This window comes from Fulmarus glacialis, unplaced genomic scaffold (genome assembly GCF_000690835.1).
Source record: "Fulmarus glacialis isolate BGI_N327 unplaced genomic scaffold, ASM69083v1 scaffold22652, whole genome shotgun sequence".
In the NCBI taxonomy this organism is placed as follows: domain Eukaryota; kingdom Metazoa; phylum Chordata; class Aves; order Procellariiformes; family Procellariidae; genus Fulmarus; species Fulmarus glacialis.
Window position 1 is genome coordinate 1 of NW_009197489.1, and position 19,867 is coordinate 19,867.

General features: G+C 36.1%; 1 protein-coding gene across 1 annotated transcript; it reads left to right on the top strand.

Annotated features, from left to right (window-relative positions):
- The first annotated feature begins 11 nt into the window (after positions 1–11).
- Positions 12–19,633, top strand: LOC104071748 (cysteine-rich hydrophobic domain-containing protein 1). The gene is made up of 6 exons (XM_009572569.1): positions 12–16; positions 7,018–7,072; positions 13,885–14,040; positions 16,817–16,873; positions 17,106–17,165; positions 17,963–19,633. The coding sequence occupies exons 1-6, from the start codon at positions 12–14 to the stop codon at positions 18,011–18,013; spliced, it is 384 nt and encodes a 127-aa protein (XP_009570864.1). The 3' UTR covers positions 18,014–19,633.
- Positions 19,634–19,867: the final 234 nt, after the last annotated feature.

Here is a 19,867-nt window from a genome sequence, read left to right on the forward strand (position 1 = left end):
GCGGTGCCGAGATGGGGTAAGGACGCGAGGAGGACTGAGCCCCATCCCTTTTTGCCCCGAGCCTCCCCTCCCCCGCGGACGCGAGCTGCCCGCGTTACCGTAATCTGCAGTCCTGCTCCCCCCCATCCCCCCCGTCACCTGTTTTGTGAGAGGAGTTTTGCTTTTAACGTGTTAAAACGGGAAACCTCCTATTTTCCGGTAGCTCGAGGCAACCCAAAGTCATGAATGAACAACTGAAGTTCAGCTGGCTGTTCGGTGCAGAAGTAGCAGCTAATCAGCCCTGACAGTCCTGGGTGTACTTTTTCCAAACGATCTGTTAGATAAAAAGTAAACGCCACACCATGCGAGGATCAGCAGCCTGTTCAAACAATTTCACTATGACCCTCCTCTGTCTCAGCTGAGCCGTGGAGCCCCCGCACTGCACTGCAGAGGAGGCGCATGGCTGTGTTGTAGTTTATCTACTCCAAACTTAGTTGTGAGGTTGGTTTAGGTTAAGTGTTTTTATCATTAGAACGCAACATGAGCCAGAATGTTTGCTACTCATTTAAACAGTTGGAACAGAAGATGAGCAAACTGTGTGACCTTATATGTAATGTTTACTCATAGGGATTTTCTTAATATTCCTACTCCTGCAAGTGGAGGAATTAATATAACAGTACATCCATAACAAGTTGTTGGTTGTTACATTAATTTTCGTGGCAGGGAGGGAGGTACTGAAATTTTTGTATTGCAGAGATCCATCAAGCGTGTGTTGCTTTGGGTCTGTCTTTGGATTGCATAAAAGAATGCACATTTCTCTATGTAAATAGGTGCAGTGTGATCTAGCTATCTGCAGCAAAAACACTGGGTGGGGAAGACTCTCTCATCCTAAGAGAACTAATGTTGGATTTGATACTGTGTCCATCATGTAAGTCTAAATCAGGTTTGCATTGAGCTAGTGCCAGTGGGTAGTTGCTCTGCTGCACCGCAGTGTACTTGCTTATGTTGATGGAATTTCTTTCTGTCCTGATCCCAAATAGCATGTGGCCTGACTAAAGGAGGAATGTAACACAAGCAAAATGATCAGAATACCACATACCCGTTTTATTAGTTATCTGGTTTTAAGCACTAAACTGGAAAAAGTGTTACACACTTATTTGCTTTGTCTGCTGTGATGCATTTTGTATATTAGTCATGTTCCTTAAAGTTCCTTCTTGGCTGCAGCATCTTTTGGGGATGGGCAGGAGCATCTCCAAGAACTCTGTCAACTAGTGATGTCTACATCAAAAGAAAGCAATACTTGCAAGTGATGCGGAAATCATGAGCTAGCATACAAGCACTTGTAACCACCTGAACTGAATTCCCATCCACCTTATTTTCCCTTTTTTCCACTCCTCCCAGCTTTCTTCCTGTAACAAGTATACCTACCTGAATGGTAGAAGGCAGCTTTTATCAGTTCATGACGAATTTTAAAATCTCCTTATATTAATAAAAACAGTGGATGTTATCAATAAAATGCAAATAAACCCTGGACACTATAGTATGTAATCCTAACCTGCTTATTAAATGTGAAATATTTTGCTTCCTGAAGAGTTTCTGGTTAGTATGTATCAGCACTGAACTTCTGTCACTTTTTGATCACACAAATGCTGCTGCTTTTGAAATCAGTTGGCTTCAGAAGCAGCCTGCTCTAGTTACTGAAGTGAGATACATCATCGAGTAAAACTTGTGTTTGTTTTCTGAACCTGTAGGGAACATTGCTGATAAAAATTTCTGTCCTGACAAGTCAGACGCTCTATTAAAAAAAAAAAAGAAAACCAGTTATTTTTAAAAAGCCATTGTTTTCCTTGGATTTTTGTTTCAGATGCCTTCTGTTCCTCATCTGACACTGGCCTTCTTGGATACTTTTGGTGTATAGAGGAGGGATAATTCTCTAATTCCAGGGTCATCTTCTGGTCCAGCTTTTCATGCACAGTCCTCTTGTTAAACTCCCAAGTTAGTAGATTCAAACTATGTATTAGTTTCTTGCATGAGAGTTTTTATTCTTATGACCTTGTCAGTGAGCTGCTGACCCTAACATAGTTCTATTGCAGTATCCAACAGTACTAAACATAAATTCCAAGAATCTTCTGAGGGTTTTTAGCAGGTTCTTGTTTTTTCCACTGACTGTTTTCCTAACCCTTTTACCCCTGTGCATGGTAAGAGTGATCATGTAAAGTGTATTTGTTTTATTTTACTCACAGAGAGAGAGGGAGAATATATGTGAAAGTGGTTAGCAAAATTTATGCTCATCTTGTTCAACACTCTAATTCTTACTTTGAAAAAAATTAACTATCAGTCCTATTATCAGAAAGCTTTTGAATTATAGCACAGAGAAATTACTAGGACCTAGTAAATGCCTTTTCTTTGCTTCTGAAATTCCATTTAAATGAGTTATAAACCCCTTCTTCACTGTATCTTGCATAGTCTTGCATTGTGACTCTGCTTGGTGTATTCAAATATCTCAACATAAACATTTTTAGTGAAGACTGAGTCATATGCCTACCAAAGCAACAGCAATAACTTTCAAAACCAGAGCAGTAAACAAACTCTAACTTGGTTTTAAGTTTTTATTTATCTGATGTAATTGTTCCATATCATTAAGTCCATGTGGATGGATAGTAATGAGGTAATGAAATAGCCATTAATATTTTTACCCTCAGTATGCAGCTTGTGATTCCTGCTTGAGTCAGCTAACCTCCTAGTTTTGGATACAAGTTAACTTTTGTTATTCCATTATATTTTCTGTAGGAGTGCCCCAGGGATCCACAATCCAGGTGCTAGTGAAAAGCATGTTGTCATTGATTAGGGAAGGCAGGGAAGAGCCAGGTGCTCTCAGTTGTGATAAGATGACATTTGATTATTGTCTGATGTTACTCCACCTTCCGCATATTTAAAATAGCAGATTCCACATATTTAAAATAGCAAATGACCTCCGCCTTCCACTAGTTATCAAAAACTTAGTTTTCGAAAACATCATCCATGGCAATCTTCAGTAGTTCTATTGGCTTCATAGGAAAAGGTCCTAGACTAGGAAGAGAAATGTTAAGTGTTCAAGGAGATTTCAGCTCAGGGCTCCTGATGAATGTCTTCTTTATTCTCTAATGCTGGACAAAGCTTAGATGATACGTCATAAAGAATAATATGTAGGATCCAAGTTCGTCTGCTCGAGATAGGTCAAACGTAACCTGGATTAGGTGTGGGGAAAGGAGCCATGCTGAAAGGAGGTTGGAGAGCCTCCTGTACGAGAGTTGACTAAACGGGTTTAGCTTGTGTAGTCTAGTAAGACTGATTACTATCTATAAATACAGTAGTGGGATAAAGGAGAATGAAGTGCTATTTAAGTCAAAAGAAAAAAAAAGGTTAAGCACCTGTAAATATGTCCGCCCTAGATATGAGAAAGTGTTTTCCAAAATCTTCCTGTTTCAGTTCTGGGGACAGGAAACCTTACTTCCTTATGCTTTGTAAACTAACGGAAAGAATTTTATAATGTGATATATATAATGTTGCAGGTGGGGTTTGCAACTGATGATTCAGGGTGTTCGTTTCAGTCTTTAATTTGAGGGATTTACGAATATATCTTCTTATAGCTCCCTATGAGAAGCTGCATTCTCCCCACTTTACAAATGGTGGAAAATGAGATGATGGGACTCGTCTGATGCCATACAGTAAAACACAGAAAGAGAGACAGAAGAACTAGAAAGTGAAGTCATCCTAGTTCTGTTCCGGTGTTGTTGCCTATAGGAAGCGGTGCCTTGCTTTTAGAGATATTTGTCATCCAGCGAGAAAATTGCAGTCAAAGTACATGGGTGACTTACCGGAATTTCTAAATATTTGGGCAGCTTTCACTGAGGAGCCAGAGAACTAGCCCAGAAATAAGTCACCACCAACTCATGTTTTAAATGATTTAAAGGACAGGTACTGGAATTTATTTTACGTAGCGATTTTTAAATATACTGAATTTTAGAAGACTTCATAGGCTAAATCATGCTAGATCATTAGTCTGTTGTAGAAGTTCTAATGAAGTTACTTATCTCTTAATCAAGACTTTAGGTCTTAACTTTTTTACATTGAATATTCTAATAACACTTCAGTACTTTTACAAAGTTGCTTGCAAAGCTATAGAACTATACAACATTCTGCTTCTAACATTTCTAAAAAAAAATCTTTTTATTTGGTTCTTGAATTCTCCCCCGCTCCGCATCTAATAGGAGTTTAATGTTTCTGAACTATGTGGTAAATCATCTCGAGGATAGTCTGTAAAACTTCTAGAGACACTTCAGTAAAACTGTGCTAAAGGCCATCAGTGATGCTGACTAAACGTAGTGTTATAATGTAGCATAGTCCTGTTTTCAGTATAGTCAAAACCTTTTATATTCTTTTAGCCATTTGCAGGCGTCAGTGTAAAAGAGATGCATTTCTGTAACTGAGGTTTCTTGAATGTGTTATGACTGAATGGAATGTTTTGGCAACTGATAAAAGTTTTGGGTCTTAAATATGTTTCATGACATTATCAGCCTTCAAATTTAACGTAATAAAATATATTGTGGTCTTGTATTCTTAATAAATCTAAATCAAAAAGCACTAATTTATGTTATTCTTTATGGAAATTGGTGGTGCAATGGGAATTTTAATGAGTATATGTGACCAATGAGATAAAAGACACTACCTATGGCTTAGGAAGTTTTTGAACTATGAATTGTTGAAGGTCAGAAGAGTATTCTGGGGAAATGCTAGTACACGTTTGCTTTTTTTTTTTTTTTTTCTTTTGCTGTTTCTTAGGCATCTGCGACTGGCCACTGTAAGAATCAGTGTTCTGGGCTAGGTGGACCTTTGGCATGATTTAGTGGAATTAGTCTGTTGTATGGGTAGAGTAAATAATTCTGCAGTATTACCTGAACTTTCCAGTAGTTCATTTATTATGTTGTCTGGTTGCTACAACTGTGATCATTTCAGGTAGTTTCATTGCTCATGTACAGAAAAGTCTGTATTCCTCAAAACAAGCTTGTGTATGTGTTTCATATCGTTATTCTTTTCTGGATTTTTTTAGAGACTCATTGATCTCCAAGCTTCCTTAAAAATAAATATATAGTATTACAAAACTTTGAAGATTTCAGCTTAGAAAGAAAAGCTACAAAATGTGGAGGCTGACTTGCCAGATTACATTCACAGAGAATGGAAATGTGCTTATATTAGTAACCTTTGTGCTTGCCTAAAATCTTACTGGTTTTACTGTTTGTTTTTGTAGCACTGATTTAACATCATGGCTTTCCAGTTCACTTGAATATGCAGTAGCCCATGCTGTGCTGATGTTCAGTTCACTCACATTCACTTCTAGAAACTTTTCAGTGAAAATATGTTGAATGAAACAAACACAAATAAGTGGCAATTCATTATAGTGCTTAAAATAGCTTAACAGACAAAGGTTGAGAAACACTTCAATTAAGATCTACTCTTTGGGGTTTTTTTTAACGTTTTACATAACTAGTGCTCCAATATGCTGCTCTTTACAAGAGTCAAGGCTCTCACTGAAATTAGCCATTGAAGAACTTGATTGGACTTCACCAGTATTGTTGACAAACATTTTAATAAGTTTACTGGATTTCTAAAGACAGCACAAGTTCTTTTATTATGCTTCCCTCTTCTTTAAGGTTTATTTTACATTTTTTTGTACTTCTAAACAAGTTACATTGCCAAGTTTGGATATCTGAATTATTATGCTGTGCACATGAGTATGTATGTATCATATAATGACAGGGGACTGATGACACTTCAGCAATTCTAGTATTTGTATAAGTGACCAGTAAGGGGTATTTCAGGTGTCAGTTTGACTCAAAACAAATACTCTCTCTCCAGAAGGTTTGTTTCTACAATAAATATTACAATACCAAATGTATTTGTGCTCTTCTTTTTGGCTGTGATCCTTCTTGGTTTTTTCTTTTTTTGAACAAGAATACTGAGGAGATAGCTTAGCAGAGCTGACAGTGAACTTGATGTCCAGTATATTTAACTTCACAAACTTAACATTAAGCTCTGTTCAAGGTTGTAGCTGAAATGCCAGCTGCTGTTGTATTTTGTTAAATTACTGAATTGCAAAGGTTAAAGATTTCAAATGAGGTAGACGGGATGGAAGATCAGAGTTCTTGTTCTGCAGAAGCTAGCAGATTTAGCATCAGAACTTAGTTAACTTCTTGCCTAGTTACATGCTTTAAATAAAATAAAAAAGTCAGGTCAGCCTGCACTGTCAGTATCCTGCTGATGTACAACGCTAGCTTTCTGGAAATTTCAGTTGGTTCAGTAGTTTTGGAGCTATTGGTAACACAGGTTTGCAAGCAAAGTCTAGCTCCCTGTAGGTTTCGCTGATTATAATGAAGACTTACGTCTTGCTCAATAACAAGAACACTTCAGTGAAGAATAGTCACAGTGATACCTAAGACTTAATTTTCTTGAAGTTCATAGTTGTTTTAAAACTGTTCTTTTTGTAGGCTCTTACATGTTTTGCATGAGATAGTTAACTCAGCCCAAAGCAATTTTTTAAAACTATATGGTTATAAATTTCTAAGATGATGATGAATGGGTTCCTTATAACTAGCTTTATCTGTTGCATGTGAATAAATTGCATGAGTAGGAAAAATAGCAGTAAAAGGATTATTGAACGTAGTAAAACTGGAATTTAATAGCTGGAGCTTTTTTTTAAAAAAAAAAGCAAAGATTGAAACTTACTGCCATCCAATTGTAAAAGAATTTTTGCTCTTCTAGCAACTTGAAGGTATTGAAGTAAGGCAACAAACTGAATTTCTCTGCCTTATAAATGACCTTATGAATAATACACGAGACCTTATATAAAGGTTGAAAGCTCATGAAATAATGTAAATGTAAGGGCAAAAGAAATTAATAGTTTTCTTTTTTTTTTAAAGTACAAAATCTATTACTTTTTTTATTAAGGGAAACAAAGTAAGTTAGGTGGAATATATTTTGTTTGTCTCTTTTGTTTTCAAGGTTTGGCTTGAGCAACAAGTTTGATACAGAATTTCCTTCTGTTCTGACAGGGAAGGTAAGTGTGAGATTAAACTGTTCTTTTAAATGGAAAGATCCAGTGCGTCCAGTGGTTTTTGTGTTACAAATACGTGGTCATGAATCCGCAGTGCAGGCCAGCACTGCACTGAAGACTGTTGAATTAACTCTGTCCTGTATGAACTAGCTGGTTGATGACCAGTCTCTATAGTGTACTTTGAAACAAGAAAAAGTGACTGCCAGTGATTGCTATCATTATTGACATGCTAAACACAGAAAAGCTCAACATGGCATCATACTGTTTTCATGCAGGCACTCTACGTGAAAGCAAGACTCATTTAACCTTGTTTTATAGATACCTGGCGTTTGTGCTACCTCCTCTGTGAATGAAATTATTTCAAATACCAGACCTCTCTTTTTAATATGTCTGGCAAGCCTTGAGATTATATTTGGACAGATCTTGGGAAGAGAATCTGTTTTATCTGAAGCTTTAAGGAACAAAACATTATAGTGTTAAGTTACAAATTAAGTAGGTTTTTAGTATTTTCAGAAATATAGTAATTGTTTAGTTCTGAAAATCAGTGGTGACAAGTCTCTTGCTTTCTCAGAAGTCCTGTCATCTTTAATAAATATTCATTTGTAGCTATTAATTAATGAAATCTAGTAACAAAATTCTTCGTTATGGTCCTAAATTCTGTTCATAATAGTTTGGGTTTTGGGTTTTTTTTAGACTTTTAAATTTTGAATTATTTTTCTCTTGGATATTTTTTCTTTCTGCTGTTTCACTCTCTAGTGCTTTTCTTTTGCTTCATTTTATGTCCCCCTTGTGTATCTTTTCCAGAATTTGCGAGGAAAAAGTTTATTTGGCACTTACTACTTTCTCTAATGTCATACCATACAGCTACACTACCTCAGCAGCCTCTCGCGGTAGCTGTTGAGTCATATTAACAAATATACTAAAATGCAGCTGGATGGTGTCTCCTGGTTCTGCCAAATCCATCTGGGGTTTTTCTCCTTCATTTTCACCCTAGAGTATAATGAATAAAATACTTGTGTTGAATTTGTCCAGCTTTTTTGACACCAATACAATTGAAAAGCAGGTTGCTATTTGGAGTTTTTGGTTGTTAAAAGACAGCCTGGGAGCTCTGGCCTTGCTTCAGAATCTCACTGAGCTCAAAAGGAGTCATCTTACTGATTTCATAGTGTCTAATGTGAGGGCTGGTGATAACACCATTTGCATTTCACTACCTTGCATGTCTAAGGTTTATTCTTTTCTGTGGAGCTCTTTCTGATCTCTGAAAAGCCACAGAATACTTTTTGGAAATAACAGTCTTTGTGTTCTTTTAGCCAAGTTGTAGTTTGTTACAAATAAGCCTATAGAAAATACCTAGCAGGAAACGTTAAAACTTAATTTGATTATTTAGTATCATCTCTTTCTGTCTCTCTAAAATATGTTTGTGTGTATTAAAAAAAACAAAAACCCAAGCCCCCAAACCTACACTTTTTAATACGAGCGTCAATGCCTGTCACATTTTCCACTTTATTGTCCTCCTCTTGTTAAATAGACAGTGAACAAAAGTTTAATTTAGAGTTCAGTTGGCTGCTTGGACTTAATCTAGCAAAGAGAGGAAAGAGGAAGTTCTTTGCTTCTACTTGGCATTTACACTTCTTGTTCTATAGATCTAATCAGTGACAGCATAAATCACATGAGCAGGGATTTGCTGTATATAGGTATGCTGCTTCTGCTGAGAATCTTGATAGCCTGTTTTTCTCATATGTGGATTTGAGGGGCTTTCTGAGTAAGAAGACTTTAAAAATACATTAGTTCCCTTTTGTGAGGGGAAAACACCAATCAAATGAGGTAGTAAACACATTTTTTCTCACTGCCCGCCACACGCTGCCATGAAAGACATTAAAAACCATGTTGTGGGTTTTTTGGTTTTTAATACTTTAGTGAATTGCAAGAAATAAATAATCTGCTTCTCCCACTGGTTGTGGCAGTCAATCACCTTTATCCCTATTGAAAATGAAAACTCAGTTTTTTCCAGTAAGTAGGTTTTCTTCAAATACCCTGATAAATAATTCACAGTAATAAGCATTGTAGTCAATTGATACACCACTTTAAGATCTTTTATTGTTCTTAAAATACAGATTTTTACTTTTTATGAAATCACAATTTATGAACAGCGTAGTGACTGTTTATTTTAACAGTTTGTGATTAAAATGTTTACAATGAACTTGCATTAGTACATAGCTAAGGCAATGCCATACGTTATTCAGAATGTCTGTCTAACATTAAGTTTAATGGCTTTGTTGTCCAATGTGAATTGATATTAATAATATATCCCATCTGCTAATGGAGTGTAAAAGACAAAGCCATTAGGTGGGGTTGATAGATTTCTCTATGGAATTTTTCTTTTTAATAAATACAGGTGAAGATCTAGGTTTTTAAACACAGGATGAAAAGCTATCCAATGTATGATAAAAGTCCTAAATAGATAAAACTATCTAGCTACACCTTTCTCCCAGAAGCACTAACTTTCTGGATTTATGCCACTCTGTAGTCTTAGGAAGTTACTTAAGCTTCCTGACCCTCAGTTTGTCCATCTACATAATGATAATAGTAAACCTTCTGTTAATTTTCTTTTTTTAAAATCTGAAATACCCCTCCTTCTTCACCCATCTCCCCTATCTCCTTGTCTCCCAGTTTTTACAGAGTCTGGATAGTTATTGTAAATTAGCCTAGAGCTAAGATGCATGTAATTACATCTTAAATATTTAATTGAGACATGTTTGTTGCTTTTTTGGGGAGAGGTGAATGTGTATATTTGAGGATAAAACAAGAAAGGGAAGGAAAATATCAGGTAGGTCAGATGTTGGGCCTAGCTAGTTCAGCTAGATTGACTTAATATTTATCTTGCAGGATGAGATGCAAGCTTCAGCTGGTTTATAAATACTGAGCTAGGCTTTTGAACAGTGCATTCTTTTCAATGGAATATTTTAAGAAAAGATTTGACTACACTTAATACAGAGGCAATATTTAACTTTTAATAATGTGATTGAACTTTGGCCTAAATTTAAATTCTAGCTAAATTTAAATTCTGTGCGCTACAGTTTTATAGGATTATTAATTCTTTTAAAACCAGCATTAAAAGCTTTTAACAAAATACTCTTCATGATATATGGCACAATAGCTCACAGTGCTCCAGGTGACAAGAAAATGATGGAGGCAGTGAACCTTAAGGAAGAAAGCAGAGTTTCCTGCCCTGATGTTAAAACAGTAAGGGTCCTACCCAAAGATTACTGTGCAATGCAGGGAAATGTAAGCCATAAAATGTGCTCTTGGTATTGTGATCCCATTGCAACATGTGATTGATAGGGTTTGTGATCATGATGATTGAAGGAGAAAGATCAGGCCTGCTGGGCTTTACTTGCTCTCTTCCTGTGTTTGTAGATTCTCTTGCATCCTGTTGTAAAATATTATGACACCCCCTCCTTTCCTTTTATGTTTTTTTTTTTTTACCCTCCCTTAAAGACCTAAAAGGAACTAATGTCTCTTTACAAGGTGTACTGCACAGCCAGGAGCTATGTACTTATCTCATTCTTTTCAAGACCCAGACAGAAACTTTCCAAGAGACTTTCCAAAATTACTCAAAATTAGACTTTCTTAGGGAGCTTTCTTTGTGCAGGAGACGCTGTTAATTCTCTGTTTGTTTGAAATACATTAGTCATTTCATATTACCCTTTCAATATCTGTATCTGCAAGAAAGATGAGATTTAAAATTATGCCAGAAAATCAACAAAATTCTTTGGTGACTGGTTCATTTGGGTACCATTTTATTATTAAATTAGAACAGTTATTTTATTTACAGATATTTCATTCTTTGTCACTGTGTAACAATGCTTAACTGATACTGAGCTGTAAACTTAGAGCAACAAAACTGTGTTTTGCTTCTATTAATCACAGAATGAGGCTTATCTTGGTCACCGGTTCCTTTAGTTTCAAATGAAGATGTGTCATTGACTGACAGAAATATTTATTGTGATTACATTTCCCAAAGGGAGAAATATATCCAATAGTTTGGGTTAGCCAAAACCATCTTAAGTAATTTCGTCCTATGTTGCAGCTAAGAGATTCACCTTTACATGAAAGTATTTGGTGCAGTAGCAGGTAGTAGTGGTGCTTTCATAATACTATATTAAGGTAAACATCATACCAAAATTTCTGAAATAGAAATTTTCTCTGTTTCTTGGTGGCATCCAAAGTTGGTTTCTAGTTTAGCCATTTGCAGTGCTATGCTCTACAGGAAGGCGAGTACTTCAACGTTGTTCTTATATAGTAGCATCAAACTGTTAACCTGATGTGAACAGTGACTCCCTTAAAAGTAGCACAGAAATAGGGAATCTCACCATCCCAGTGCTTTCTTGTTAGGTCCCAAATGTTTCTGCCAGCTGTGATCTAAGAATCTGGTTGACTTCTTTTCATGTTGGATGTTATCACTGATGATAAGGTTTCTTCATGTTAAACTAAATTCTAAACTGTTCCATTCCATTGTCTTCGGTAGGTTTGTACAGCTGTATTTTGGGGTTGGGGTGTGTTGTTGTCAAGGTCCAGTAAACTTTGTGTCTAATAAAAAAGGAAACATTCTCTTTTCTTAGTGGGATTCATTGCAAAAGTACTAATGGGGTCAAGAAAAAAAACTACTTATTTTTATCGTTCAAATAAACAGAATGGTACATGTACAAATTTCAAAAGACTTATCAAAGAAAGTGCCATTTGTGTACATCTGTGTTAAGAACTGGTAAACTTCCTTAAGAGCTGACAATGCTAATTTGTTAATGTACGTAATCTCAATTTACTTTGAAGCATGTCTCAGTACAGAAGCCGTACAATGTTACCTGTACTGCATACAACCAACCCAATTGTACTTTACTACAAAACTTGCTCCCCCATTGAAGATGAAATGGTCTTACTCACGTGCACCTGATACTTGTGGTATCCTAAATACAAGAGTCAGCATTGCCAAAGAGATCTGTAAAACCTTCTGTTTCAGATAAATGCAAGTACAGGCTAGTTTTCCACATTGCAACGTGATTTTTGTTCTGTTCATTGAAAATGTCACAATACATGGATTTCTGGGTTTTTTTGCCATTTTCTTTCTTTCTTTTTTTTTTCCCCCCAACTAAGATGTCTGTTGTAAAATATATTTAAATGTTGATGTTCCAGTCAGTCTAAAGAAAATATTTTTACTTGCTCCATTTATATATGTAAAAAGACTTATAAGAAATTCTGTTTAATATCGGGGCGGGGGGAGTCTGTATAATTGCAAAAGAAATACTTTCTGTATACTTATTAATTCCAGCTATAAAATAATCAAAATGTTAAATTATGTTCTTACATTATTAACTGTAGGCCTGGTTTGTGTACAAACCCAGATGACCTCCGACTCTATACTGCATGGTGATCTGAATGGCCAGGAAACAGATGTTGTATTTATTTACTCCCTTTTCCTGCAATGTTTTAATGAATTTAGCTCTTGTGAATAGGCGGAGGTAGCAGAATCAGGTCCTCTCCATTTCCTGTCCCATAGTTTTGCTCCTTTGGTGAAAGGAGTCTTTGTCATTAAATTAATGCTTTTGTTGTTGTTGTTGCCCTTGTTTGCAGAATCAAATGAACAGAGGTGGGCTTCCTTGGTTGGAAGGATTATATAGTAGTTGCACAGCTTTGTATACAGACTAATTCTAGGGGTTTTTTTCTTCAACATGGCAAGTAGTTAGGAAAGTTTGTTTTGGGGTGGGGTGGGTTTTTTGGGGTTTTTTGTTTGTGGGTTTTTTGGGGTTTTTTTGAGTTGTTGTGCCTGACTGGTCAAGTCTGTTGAAGTTGGATCTGATTATTCTGCTTTGTGCGTTCAGATGCTGGATTGTGTTACAGTTAAGAGTGCCATCTTGGAGTCAGTATCACAAATCTGTGTTTGACTTGCGAGATACAAGTTATTTAGATTCTGTAGAGAGATGAGGGATTTGGGGTATGTAAATAGGCAAGTGCTCTCACTCTCTTGTAAGAAACATGCTTCTATCAGAGAAAGCAGCTTATTTCTCATAGAAAATGCGGTTTTCCACTGTGACTCTACAGTGGCAATATATAGAAAATATTATTTTGAGTAAGCTCTGCTGAATATTCCTTAATTTAAATAAGTTCGTTTTCAACATAATCCTGTACAAGATGCATTTCTTTGCCTTGAATATAATCCAGTATAATTCCCTATTTTAGGAAGCAGCCACAAGTGAAGTTGTGGCCTCGTGTTGATAATGGACCACTTCAGGAATTTATTTGTGGACAGAGGTCCACCTTCACCCAGGCACAATGTAGACTTGCATTGGTATGAAATTAATTTGGACAATATTATCCTTTTTTCTATGTGACACACAAGTGTTTTTACTACGAAGCTGTCCCACATTCCCTTGGAAACCAGTTATCTGTCATTCTTCCTTTTTGTTTTTTGGTTGGCATAGCCAGTGCATATGTTGCACAGCTGTGCCCACTTCTAGTTTTGTTTGGGGCCACTATGTTATGAGGACAATTGATTTATTAATGGTGCAATAAATAAGGATGAGGCTGTTCATCTAAGCAATGTTTAGCTTTTTAACGCAAGTTTTTGCAAAGCATGCACCATAAATGAAGTTGTTATAGGAAAGTGACTTCTCATGCTCACTGGGTGACCAGTGTTTTAGAAGATGGGGTCATACTGTATAATGGTATTATGTTTCATTTACATTTTAACCTGTAGAGGCAATTATTGAGAAAATACACCTGTAATGGCTTTCCACTGAAGTTCAGCACTTCTATTGCAGGTTGCCCCGGAAGAATTCAAGACCAGTATCAGTCGTGTGAATGCCTGTTTAAGAAAGAATCTCCCTGTCAATGTAAAATGGCTGCTTTGTGGCTGTCTGTGTTGCTGCTGCACACTGGGCTGTAGCCTGTGGCCTGTAGTCTGTCTTAACAAAAGAGTAAGTACATGTTTCATTCTTCTTATTCTATTTATTTTGCAATTACTGATAACATTAAATAATGTTTAATAGTATCATCCCCATTTCAAAACCCTTTTTTTGTCTCACTTGCATTCCAAAGAGTATTCCATTTTCCCTTCCTTAGAAAATAGAAAAAATATGTTTGTTGATGAAGTAAATGATACCAAATTACCAATTGAATTAATAGTCTTAGGAATAGCTAATCCCATTTTGGTTCGAAGAACAGGATGGAGTATGTGATACCTGAATTTCCAGGATTTCTAAAGGTCTAAGAATTGAATTAAATGAGTGCAGAACTGGACATTGACCTTCAAAGACTGAACTGGAGTAAAAATTACTTTTCCTCTTCACCCCCCACCCCCCCCAGAATAAATATTTTTTGAATTAAAAAAATCACTTTTTTGTATGTCATAGTTACCATAACATTTCTGAGCTGTGGTTTATTTGACATGTTTTACTGTGCTGTTGCTATGAAGAACAAACACAAATTTGTTTTCTATTCAGGAAGTTTAAAGACTTCCCTTTTTTTATGCTTTTAATTTTTCTCAACAGAAAATTGACAACTCTTGTAATCAGTTCCAAAGTAATAATTCTGAAAAGCACTTTAGCAATATCAAGTACACATGATCCTAATTACTTCTATGGTTTACATTTAGAGTTTATTATCACAGCAATGAATGTTTAGGAAATACATAAATAGGTATAGTGTAATGATACTCTTTGCAGCTACATAGTTTGTAAGATTTATGGCTATAAGTCTTATTATCCACTAATGTAAATAGTTTGTAGGTGCACGAGCAAAAAAAACTCTCATGCTTGTCAATTTAATTACAGGAAAAGATCTTAAGTAAAAATCTGTTAAAAAGTAATACTTCTGGCTTTTGAGAGTTTATGATCTTTAATAAAACAAACTGAAAGCAAAAACTAGGAATAGGCATTGCTTTTCAGAGAAAATAAAACAGAAGTGTTTTGCCAAACTCTCCAACTTGCTCAAGAAAATAACAGTTGCATTGACTGGCATTGAGGTTTTGGTTAAAAAAAAATGAAATGCACTAAAGGCATAATATGTTAACTTGTTGAACTGCTAATCACCGAAGCCTATATTACTAAAAAGTTACACGGCTTGTTTTAGCTCATTTTAACTGCCTGTATAAACGTTCTTATTGCAGAGGAATATGCTTGAGATACACAGATGGAATATTTGCAGTTTTAAAACCATATTTAATATTCTTGTGCTAATGAAAATCTAAATAAATGCCCATGTGATGTTGTAGCGTTAATATAATTCTCAAGGGTACAAATAATATGTATCAAGTAGGAGTAGGGAAGATCATGTTACTTCTGTGGGTATGTGTGTACATACATTAGAGCAATTTGATCACTCTAATAATCACAAGTATAAGATGGGTTTTAATTTTCTCTTGTGGTGGTTGAACCCAGCCAGCAACTAAGCACCCACCAGCCACTTGCTTACTCATCCCCCCCACCCCAAGCAGGATGGGGGAGAGAATCAGAAGAGCAAAAGTAAGAAAAACTCATGTGTTGAGATAAAGACAGTTTAATAAGCAAAGGAGAAAAAGGGAAGAAAACCCAAGTGATGCAAAGGCAAATCACTCACTACCTCCCACCAGCAGACTGATGTGCAGCCTGTCTCTGGCTGCTTTGGAAAGAATAGCCCCCAGTTTTATTGCTAAGCATGACGTAACATGGTATGGAAGTATCCCTTTGGTCAATGCTGTTCAGCAATAGCTAAAACATTGATGTGGTATCAACACTATTTTCGTCGTAGATCTAAAACACAGCACCGTATTAGCTGCTGTGAAGAAAATTAACTCCAGCCCAGCCAGTCCCCGTACACTCACCTAGCAACAAAAGGCATTATGAGATCCAAAGGCTGGAATACAAAACTAAGACAGTTGAAACAGGAGACAACATGTACTTTTTAATTCCAAGGATAGCTTCGTCATTGGAAAAACTTACAAAGAAGTGGTGGATTGTCCACCACTAAGTCTTTGACTCGGGATTGGATAGCTTTGTATCTTTTTTTTAATGAGATGGTGTAGCTCACCTACCATTATTAGCTTTAGCAAAGAAATTGGTGGATGGAATTCTGTGGCATACCATGCAGTAACAAGAGTAGATCATCACAGTGGTCTTTTTGTGACCTTAAAAATCACTGAAACTCCCAAAATCTTCTCCTCTCCCACAACTGTGGAAAGAGCAGAACATGAAGGTCATAAGCACTTTGGTATCCAAGAGTTGAAAATACAGGCACTGTTGTGAGCTGGAGTTCTGTGGTGTTGAGATTTTTTCAGGATTCAGATAACAATTACATTAGCAAAATCTGGAAATTACATGTATGTAAATTACACGTTGCCAGTAGACCACCTGTAGTGAGTGCAGTGTTTGGCCAAGAGAATGTGGGAGAGTCTATTTCGTTGGCTTGGCTACGGGAGGCAAAAATACAAAATTCAAAAGGATCTCTTACTAAGTAAATGAATTCTGGGAAAGTTGCAGTCCTAAGTTAACAGAAAACCCATTGGTGTGTTCTTTTTTTTCTGAAGCAGATCTGATGTTGAGGTGTGGGGAGTTGAAGTGGTAGGACTTGCATTTGTAATTTCTCTTTTGCTTGGTTCTACTTTTATAAAACTAACTTATTTTAAATTAATATTAAGCCAGAAATGCAATAGTAAGATTCTTCTGGATGAGGCTGGCTACTGAACCATTTATAATACAGTTTTGACTTACTTTTTAGACTAGAAGATCAATTCAGAAGTTATTAGAATGGGAAAATAACAGACTATATCATAAGGTAAGAAAAGTTAGAGTGCTTGTTTTCTTCAGCTTTAAGAATAGTAGGTTTTTTTGCATAACTGGCATGTAGGAATTTTACAGTCTTGTTATAATTCCATACTTTATACTGATCTTAAACCTGTGTCTGAAGTGTTCCAGATCCTAATAATTTGATATTGCTAATGCTTGTTAGGTTACTCATCAAAACAATGCTGTGGTATGCATTAATCCTTTGATAATTATTTTCTTAGCTTGGTTTGCACTGGAAGCTGAGTAAAAGGAAATGCGAAACTAGCAATATGATGGAATATGTAAGTATTACTTCTGTTACTTGGTATTCAACATACCTATGATTTTATAGAGAAAATCCTACTAGACTGTCACCTATCTGAAAAAATCTCTCAGAAAAACGCGCAGTCATGTTTGACATAGACCCGTGAAGGCCACTTTTAACAAGAGTAGCCATGGCATATATTGAGACTTGGAAATTGTCACCTCTAAGCATGTTTTCTCTTCGTAACAATTCTGCATTTGCACAGCAGGTACACTTGTTTTGGTCTATAATTTGTAATGAGGGAGACCCACTGGGACTTTGTGCATTGGTGTGATTCCCACACCAGTCCATAGTTCTTTAACGCTTATCCATCTTTTCCATTGATATTCATAATTACTTTGATTCAAATTCTTTGTGCAGAAATATTGCATTTTTATAGTAGTGTATTCTTTGTCCGGATCTTTTTTTTTCTTTTTTGCTAGCTCTGAATTTCATAAAGTTTTAACCAAGACAGACAGTCCATTTAGGAAAGCAGAATTCGAAATATTTCTGTGGTCCTACTACTCCCCCATCCACTTTCATGTATAGCTGTGAAGATTGTGTAGGCTTGAAGAAAAGAGATAGTTAGCCCAAAAAAGTCAAGTGTCCAGAAGCCTTGTTATTTCAAAATGACTGAAATCTCTGCTTTGTTATTCTGGGAAACATTCCCTCCTTACAGGATATCTCGGATACGTTTAGTCTTATGTACTAGCTAATGTTGCATGGAAATTGTGTTGAAGGTTTGAACTTTTTGGTTACTGTGTTCTGTTCTTGTCTTCTTCCCTTCTTCAACAGGTAATATTAATAGAGTTCTTACCAAAATATCCCATATTTCGACCTGACTGAGGAACAGCATTTGATCTTTCATGTTACCTGTCATTTTCTACCCTTAGTGCCTTGTAGATGATTTTGGAAAGAAGATGGTCTACTTTGCTGTGACTTAAAAATGTTCTTCAGTAGAATATCTTCCTTGCTACGTTATTTTCTTTTGTTAAGAAGAGAACAATTTGCACATTTTTTTAATGTTAAATGAGGCTTCTATGTTGCACTCTGAATTTTTAACATTAACTGATATCGTTGCCACTAGGGATCTAACATCAGTGCTGCTTAAACTTGTTCTGAGCATGCTGCCTTATTAATTTCTATATTTGCTGTCCTCAAACATGCATCCTAATGCTGTGTCATACTATATTTCATTCTAAATGTCGCAATCCTATAAACCCTCAATAGAAATGTCCAGGTAAGCGTCTAGTAGTAATGATTTTAGTATAACTTGCTTGCATAGGACTTGCAATCAACAGCACTGGTTTTGTCCTGCACTTTGCAAAATCATCATTTACATTAGGGGGTTAATTATTTTACCCACTATGGATTTGTAAATATTGACTCTTTGCATAATGTAAAGTGTGGTATGCCAAGGTTTACAGAATGTAATATAGCTCTTATTCTATTGCCAACAGTCCGACATCGTTTTATTCATTACATTTGCTAGTATTCCTCTGATTGTATAGACCCATTCACATGCTGTTTTTATGGTAAAGCCATAATGAGTTTGTACATACTATCAGATGTGTAGGGCTCAGTTGCACTTTGTTTAGTAAATGGATGAAAAATGCATAGCATTTCTGTCTTCTTTTTTTTTTTTTTTAAAGTATTTCAGGTGTTGTTTGTAGCACCTGAAATAGGAAGTTTAAATACTGTTCATCTTATGGGGTAGATGGCAGCTGCTATTAGCAAAATATCCTAAAGCCTCTTTTTAAGTTAGGAATGTATGGATGTCAAGTTTTTTTTTGTTTTTTAAGTAAGGAAAAAAATGTTTCATAATTGGAGACCTTCGTTACTAAAGAGAAGAATTTGGAACAGCCAAATCTAAGCGGAAGTAGCACTTTCATTATTTTTGTAGTGTGATAGTACTTCAACATTTTAACAGTTACGTGACACGGCATCCTTTCCAGTGGTAATAAACTTTATCTAAATCAGAGTAGTGTTTCAAAATATGCTGATGGGAGGAAGTGGATCAGTTGAAGGGGTTCATGCATATGTTTTGGCGTTCAGGCACAGTCTGAAGAGCCACAAATGCCTTGTGGAATTCACAAGTATTTTTGGATTCTTCCCTGTTTGCCTGATCTCAGGAAGGGAAGTAATTGTAGAAAAACTTCCTGTAATGGCTGGCCTAAGCAAGACCACTTGATAATAGTAAGCAGATGAAAATGGATGCAAGTTCCCTCCCTTTCCTAACTAGAAATAAGAAATCAAAGAAAAAACAGCAGATGACTGAGTATGTTGTGATGAGTATCATCGTAAATGTCCAGGCATTTCTTTGCAGCAACTTGACTTCTTGTGAGGTCATCCCAAGTTGCTTTTTAGTTCCGGGGTGACTTGGGATTTCCTCTGAATGTATTTGCATCTCTTTCAGTATGCAATATTGTATTAAAATATAGTATTTGTAAGACCATTGCATTCTAATAACTGTAGTAGGCCAGATTTCTTGTATGCAGTGTTTACAGAAGGCCAGTTTTATGCAAGTTGTTACTTGGAATCAAATTTTGTGCTATTCTTACTGTACAGCTGAAGAGTGTCAGACTCCAGTGCTTGCAGTAGTTTCCAATCACAGACTGATGTTTCAGATTCTGAAATCTGTATACTTAGTACAGAGGTTTCATTTGACTGGTAAGATTGGTGACAACTACCTGTGTAATT